This window comes from Notothenia coriiceps, unplaced genomic scaffold (genome assembly GCF_000735185.1).
Source record: "Notothenia coriiceps isolate Sejong01 unplaced genomic scaffold, NC01 NC01_scaffold00037246, whole genome shotgun sequence".
Lineage (NCBI taxonomy): Eukaryota > Metazoa > Chordata > Actinopteri > Perciformes > Nototheniidae > Notothenia > Notothenia coriiceps.
Window position 1 is genome coordinate 13,431,529 of NW_011369947.1, and position 7,677 is coordinate 13,439,205.

The 7,677-nt window shown below is 42.7% G+C and overlaps 1 protein-coding gene across 1 annotated transcript in view; it reads left to right on the forward strand.

Annotated features, from left to right (window-relative positions):
* The first annotated feature begins 354 nt into the window (after positions 1 to 354).
* LOC104966444 (putative ATP-dependent RNA helicase TDRD9) overlaps positions 355 to 7,677 on the forward strand; it is an 11,375-nt gene continuing 4,052 nt past the window's right edge. The window contains exons 1-2 of the mRNA XM_010795630.1: positions 355 to 360; positions 1,627 to 1,937. Coding sequence (XP_010793932.1) covers positions 355 to 360; positions 1,627 to 1,937 — 317 coding nt within the window. The remainder of the gene's footprint in view (positions 361 to 1,626; positions 1,938 to 7,677) is intronic.

Genomic DNA, 7,677 nt, shown 5'->3' on the forward strand with positions numbered 1-7,677 from the left:
GTTTGTATGAGCAATCAATCGAGTCCTGAAAAAAATCTATAACGGGCATGTTACCGTTTGTATTATTCATACATTCCAGGGCTCTCTGTGTTTGCCGTTGCCATGCAGAGAGGTTTCTTTTTCCCCCCGCAGCCACAGCTGACTCACCACTGGAAAACTTGAACTTCCTGTCGGTCTCTAACAGCTCTTTTGAAGGCGCCATGTGGACGTGTTGGTTTCTTTTTCTCCTCAGAAAACCAGTTGTTCTCCGTTGTGCCTTTATCAGTTAATTGCGCTTCATTGGCACAGTAAGATTAGCAACGTTTTCAAATATTCTGCATCTACGATACTACGATATGTAGGAAGTGATCTACAATGCCTGTGAATGAATAATGGACTTTCACACCTGTTATTTCATAAGAGCTCAATTTCCAATGTAAGTGTTTACTGAGTCATCATCTGCTGGATTTGGCGACACGGTGAACTAGAAAAAAGACACTCAAGCTTTTTTGCATGTAATCAATAATAAATCACAAATCACATTTCTTGGCAGCTCCATGCGTTAAACTTCAGCGCCACATTTGCGACCACATTTCCAGTGTTTTATAGACTTTAGTGTCTGCTTGATTTACGCTCTCGTGGCATTTCTAAGAATTCCTCGGTGCCCGGCTACTCTCCCATGGCTCCGCTTTACCACCAGAACTTTAACTCGCAACATAATCGAGCGCTGCAGTGATATACAATGGCAAGAGTGTGTTTGTAAATGTCAACAAATCCTTCTATACTTCTCGTCTTTCCTACAGTGTTTGCTTCGTAGTGGTTCCTCAGTCTTAAAGGATCCCTTTTATTGCCTTTGCCACAGTATAACTTAACATTCAGTGTGTATGTAATCCACCCCACTGTCCCATAGTGAGATTTGAGACACAAACATGCAGTGTTCTCCTGATTACAGAGTTTGAGGGCAGTGTAAAGCTAGACTGTGGTTTGCTTTTATGTCTTCTAGGATTGTGGTACAAGAGGGTTCATTGTAGGGCTGCACCAAAAGTCTTTTATTTAAAGATTTTTTTTTAGGTCTTTGAGAAGCTTCAAATGCCTCTTGATCTTTTTAATGTTGTAATCAGCCTAAAAAAGATGGACAAAATAAGATTTTGGGTTATTCTGGTCTGACAAATGTTATTTATGGTGCTGTTATTTTTGAACATGTGCATACCTTCAGTTGAGTGCAGCAAGAAGAAGAGACAAATGTTTTTTGACATCAATGAAAAATGTTTCTTAAAAGCTAAACGTCCAAAAGATATGGATTAAGGCAGAGTATTTTGCAAGATAAAAACAGGGTTGGAATTTGGAAAATTGTTGCATCTAACTTTTTCTAATAACTGTTGAATCTGAAGTTATAGAAAATGTTTGGAGTCTGAAACCATTGTGTATATAGCCACCACTGGAATCTAATTATACAAATAGAAAAACAAAAATAGTGAAGCCTTATCTTTTCTGCAACAGAAATAGGCAAATAAATAGACAAAAAAACCTTCAAATGTTGATGAAGAATTCCATCTAGCTCTAGTATCTTTTAGGTAAAAAGAAAATACGAAAGTCTGCTTAAATGTAAATCCTCATGAATCTCATATCCCACTTCTTCCCTTTCAGGTACGCCCAGCCATGATTGAGGATAAGGGTCACCGTGTGACCGACTACTTTGTGGTTGCCGGGCTTACGGACAAGTCCACGCCTCTGGAGCAGGACCTCTCCGAGACCAAGTCCAGCGGGCCCAAAGCCCCTATCAGCGACCTGGCCGTCATCAACCGGTCCGCCGGAGAGACAGTTCCTGAAGGCTTCACATGCATCGACAGCACCTACAGCGGCCAGCCCGCCAACCTCAACCACGGCAGCCTGAAGAGCCCCGAGCTGTTCCTGTGCTACAAGAGGGGCCGGGGGAAGTCCCCGCTCATCGACATCGGGTGAGTCAGCAGTTTGTTGACATGTGTGTAACGCCGACAACAGAAAAACATAAGTGAAAATGCACCCATTGCAACTTTTTTGGTTGATTTTTGCAGATTCAGATTTTCTTTCTTCCTGAGAATTATAATGAGTAGCTGCCACCAATGTTTTGGTAATTGTTCGACTCTCTGTGTGCACAACTTAAAACCATCATGCAGTTCATCCGTGTTCATTTGAACCCAAAAAGCACTTGGATATACAGTGGGGCAAAAAAGTATTTAGTCAGCCACCAATTGTGCAAGTTCTCCCACTTAAAAAGATGAGAGAGGCCTGTAATTTTCATCCTAGTTATACCTCAACTATAAGAGACAAAATGAAAAAAAAAAATCCAGAAAATCACATTGTCTGATTTTTAAAGAATTTATTTGCAAATTATGGTGGAAAATAAGTCTTTGGTCACCTACAAACAAACAAGATTTCTGGCTCTCACAGACCTGTAACTTCTTCTTTAAGAGCCTCCTCTGTCCTCCACTTGTTAACTGAATTAATGGCACCTGTTTGAACTCGTTATCAGTATAAAAGACACCTGTCCACAACCTCAAACCGTCACACTCCAAACTCCACTATGGCCAAGACCAACGAGCTGTCAAAGGACTCCAGAAACAAAATTGTAGACCTGCACCAGGCTGGGAAGACTGAATCTGCAATAGGTAAGCAGCTTGGTGTGAAGAAATCAACTGTGGGAGCAATTATTAGAAAATGGAAGACATACAAGACCACTGATAATCTCCCTCGATCTGGGGCTCCACGCAAGATCTCACCCCGTGGGGTCAAAATGATCACAAGAACGGTGAGCAAAAATCCCAGAACCACACGGGGGGACCTAGTCAATGACCTGCAGAGAGCTGGGACCAAAGTAACAAAGGCTACCATCAGTAACACACTACGCGCCAGGGACTTCAAATCTGCGTGGCCAGACGTGTCCCCTGCTTAAGCCTTTACTTGTCGGGCCTGTCTGAAGTTTGCTAGAGAGCATTTTAGGATGATCCAGAGAGGGATTGGGAGAATGTCATAATGGTCAGATGAACCAAAATAGAACTTTTGGTAAAACTCATCTGACGTGTTTGGAGGAGAAAGAAATGCTGGTGCATCAAAGAGACACCATAACCTAACTGTGAAACATGGGGTGGAAATTCATGTCTTGGGGCCTGTTTTTCTGCAAAGGGACCAGGACGGTGATCCGTGTAAAGGAAAGAATGAATGGGCCGAATGTTCGTGTATTTTTTGATGACAACCTCCTTCCATCAGCAAGGGCATTGAAGATGACGTGGCTGGCCTTGTCCGCATGACATGATTCCCAAACACACCGCCGGGCCACGAAGAGCGGGCTTCGGTAAGAAGGCATTTCAAGGTCTGGGAGTGGCCTAGCCGGTCTGCCAGATCTCACCCCATAGAAAAATCTTTGGAGGGGTTGAAGTCGTGTTGCCACAGCGCAGCTCCAAAACTTCACTGCTTAGAGGAGGATCTGCATGGGGGAAATGGGGCCAAAATACCAGCAACGTGTGTGAAAACCTTGTGAAGACTTTACAGAAAACGTTTGACCTCCTGTCTTGCCAAACAAAGGGTGATATATCAAAAGTATTGAGATGAACTGTTTGTTATTGACCCGCAATTACTTATTTTCCACCATTCATTTGCATAAAGTCTTTTAAATCAGACAATGTGATTTTCTGGATTTTTTTTTCTCATTTTGTCCTACTCATCATAGTTGAGGTGAAAAGGATGAAAAGTTACGGTCTCTCATCTTTTTAAGTGGGGAGAACTTGCACAATTGGTGGCTGACTAATATCTTTTTTGCCCACTTTTACAAGATGGGCTAGACAGACATTACCTTCCTTAACAATGGTCAGTTGAAGACGCCAAGAATAACTTAAAAAAAAACAATAAAAACACAACAAAATAATAATTACATTAAAATAATTTTAAAACATTACAGGTATATGTTAACTTTAAGGGGGTTCAGGGCCTAGCAATGTAAAGCCTGTGTTTTTCTCATGCTTATCACGTTATATGCAAGTCATTTTGACGGGCATGACAACACATTTTGTTCGAGGAAGAAGGAAATAGGTGTGTTGACGCGCTCCATTCACTCGCCCATGTTGCGTCACACAGTTCTCCCTCTTGGCTCTTATCCATCGATAGAATTTCTATACTCAGTAACTCCGTCATGTCTCACTTCTTCCACTCCATTCATCTTAAATCCGAACTGGCTCTTTCAATATTTCACATGGAGAGGAAAACCATGACCTGGCATTTCAGTCACCGGAGCTTTGTGTTATCTTTTGAATCATTGGGAAAAAATTCGCAACAGCGGAGGACTCCAGTTCTCCACACACCTCAGTCTTTTGTCTGAAGCTTTTGTGTCTCCCTCTACAAACTGGGAGTTTCCTGTTACAGAGACGCTCACCCTCTTTAAGGTCCCCTGCAAGGTCCCTTGTCATTAAGCTCGCCCTGTAAAAGATGTCCACTTTGATCTGATATCCTACTTGTTTCTGTGAGGAATTGGTTCGTGTATGTTTATTGATGTGTTTCCCTTGGTAAATGTAGCTTTAAACTACAACAAAAAAGCCCTGCAGCCGTCAAGCATAAACAGAGTCGTATGTCAAGTCATGTGTCTTTTAACGAGGTTGCGCAACTGTTTGCATGCTAACAGACATATGGGCGGATAAAAAAAAAGAGAGAGCAATCTACATCAGGATCACAGCCATTGTCAGCTGATGTCTTTGCATTATTGTATTTTTATTGCACAAATTATGGGCATGCAGTTTAATGCGACTTCACATGCCTCTTATTTTTCTGCGTAGCTGCAAACAAACAGTTTATAACAGCTCCAATGACATTCATCACGCATAGTTATTTCATATAATGAGATTGCTAGGGAAGATTAAGTTATGCATTAGAGCATTGACTCACTTCCTGATGGTTTATCAGCACGGAAGGTCGCAACTCTTTTTTGGCCATGTTGCAACTCCTTTGATTTCTGTTTCCACCTGCTGTCTTAATCGTCGGAAAGCAAACCAGCGGGACCTGTAAATCATTCATTCTTCCTGCTGTCAGTGTGCAGGCGTTTCCCAGCCCGGGCTACCGCCGGCGTCAAGGACTCACTGTGCCATTGACCCTGTTTTTGTTGCCAAATGAGAATTTGCTGGCAGTTGTCCTCCTGGCCTCTTTGCATTCTTCAGATAAATGGGGTGTCTCAGCAACTATTATATCGTTGTGGCCCCGAGATACACAATGTGTTTTGGGGTTGTCTTGATTAAAGGAGGCGAATACAGCTCTCAGCCTCCACGTGGGCATGTCGGATGGAAAGGGAGACACTGGAGCCATGCTGCCTAGACTCCCTTGCGTCATGCAAAGATCCGACAGGGAAACCTGACTCCTCTCTCACAGACACGTTCAGCTGTGTGCTCTCACAGGAACGGATTAGGAGCAATGGCGCGTGCCAACCAAATTACATTTAAAGTGTTTTAGTAAGGCAACGGCAGTTCTGTTTGTTACATTAAATTGCAAGCCGTTCAAAGTGATTACAACTACAAATATAAAAGTTAAAGCTTATGAGCACTTGACATTCTAGGCTAAGTACTTACAACAGTCATTAAGCCAGAAAATACGATAAAACAAGTAGGATATAAAAGGTTAATCACTATGGCATGTTATAGGAAAGTATTGCTAAAGGCCATCTTCTTTCAGGCTGGATTAAATATGAGTGATTCAAGGGCGTTCAAAAAAATATAAAAGCATTAAGGTTAAGGCACACCGAACATTAAAAAAATGACAGTTAGTAATCTCCAAGAAATACAATTTAGAACAAATAAAGAAGATAAGATAATGGTAATATACATATGTGATTTAGACAGCTGCTAGGAAGGCTTTCAGCTGGAATTAAATATGCGAGCAGATTCTCCCCTGATTTGCATTCTTTCTGGGGGAGTTTTAAAACTTGAGCTTCGCCATGTTTTGTTTTGTTCTTGACGTGTCGACCAGCTGGCATTTGAGGGGTGGATTTTACTGTTTCCTTTACGTTGGGACTTTGAATGAGTCACTGGTAAATATGTCTGTCCACATATCCTTGAAGTTAGGCTCGGTACCGAGCTTTAGAAGGAGACGAACAGTCCGAGGTGCGACCACACACCTGATCCTATCTTTAATAAGGAGAACCAGGAATATCAGTTGCTTATTAGTCTCCAGGAAATACTCCTTTTTCCTTATCGTCTGGAATGTGTGTGTCTGTTTTTATGGCGGCATGCAGTGCACAATGCTTGGCAATGCTGTTTTAAAAAAAAATCTAAGATGACTAAAACTGCTATTATTTATCTTAATTGTCTGCTTTGTGAGATCCATGGAGGCTGCTCCTTCAGTTGTTAACCCTATCATCATGCGTGTAGGTGAATAACTTCTCTTTTGGGGAATCGACCAGTATCTGCTTGTTGTTCTTTATTTTACCGTCTTTATTTTGTGCTCTTCTGTTCAAGTTCAAATCCTAGTTGTTCTGTCATGTGTGTCATGTAACTGTTGCTCTTAAGATTGAGCGTTGTTGTTTGGCTGAAGGCATGTAAGATCGAAGCGATGGTGCCAGCAAACTGATCCATGGACGCTCCCTCTCTCTGAGCCAAGCATTGTTTAGTGTACTGATGCCAGCTTCTTTGCATTGCTTGCCCACATTCACATGTGTTGTTGTATTTAGTGTTTCCATATGCAAAATGCATTTTGTATGTCTTATATTCCCCCCCCCCCCTTAAATGTGCTCCCTCCTCCGGTAGGGATGCTCATCGATATCTGGCCGCCGACGTATCGGCGGCGATCGATTCGGGCCCCGATCGATATCGGCCAATACTCACTCTGGCCGATTCAGTGCTCTCTAATGCCGTTGCACGGAGGCGATCGCTGCGTAAAATACATGACACTTTTCTCTGTTCGCGGCAACAGCTCGCAAATGATTCACCAGTCTGGCGTATTTAAGGTGTCCGAAAAGACAATAAATAGCGGGTATGCAAGTGTGTGAGCAGAATCCTGCAGCTCCACCGGGCTGTGCGGGGCAACGGTGAGCGAAGGGGGAACCACATTGAGTTTAGGACTAAACACTTAGTATTTATCACCTCTGGAACAAGCTAAAACTAGTTATAAATATATGTATTCTTCCACTGTCGGTGTCCTCTACTGGATCAGTGAGCTTGCATGAGACGATCTGACAGGCTGTCGGGGAGAGAGAAAAAAAGAGTAGCCGCTCCGTCATTTTCCCGTTTATTATCAGTTATGTAACTTGTACTTCATTGAATGTAATAATTATGTTGGTTGTTGTTTGTGGAGCGCGAGTGAATGGGTCCCCATTACTTTTTTTTTTTTAAACCAAAGAGTTTTAACATCACTTTTAATGGGAGTCCCCAGGCCCCGCCCACTCGATCGGCGATCGCCCCAAATTGGGGCGTCGGAGATCTAGTCCCCGTGGTGGTCAGTGGATCACAAAGTGTCCTAAAATAAAACCTCTCTTTTTCGTACACAAATCTCTAAAACGGAGGGACAACGGCGGCGATCCAGTTTGTGTCCGATTATGACGTACTATCGGAACTGTGGCTTGGCTTTTCACCAGTCCTATCAGAAACGTTGCTGTATCGAACCAAATGCCCACGTGTTTGGACACACAATTAAGTTATGGTCTTTGTTTATTAGCATCGCGTACAATGCCAGAGTACCTGTACTGAC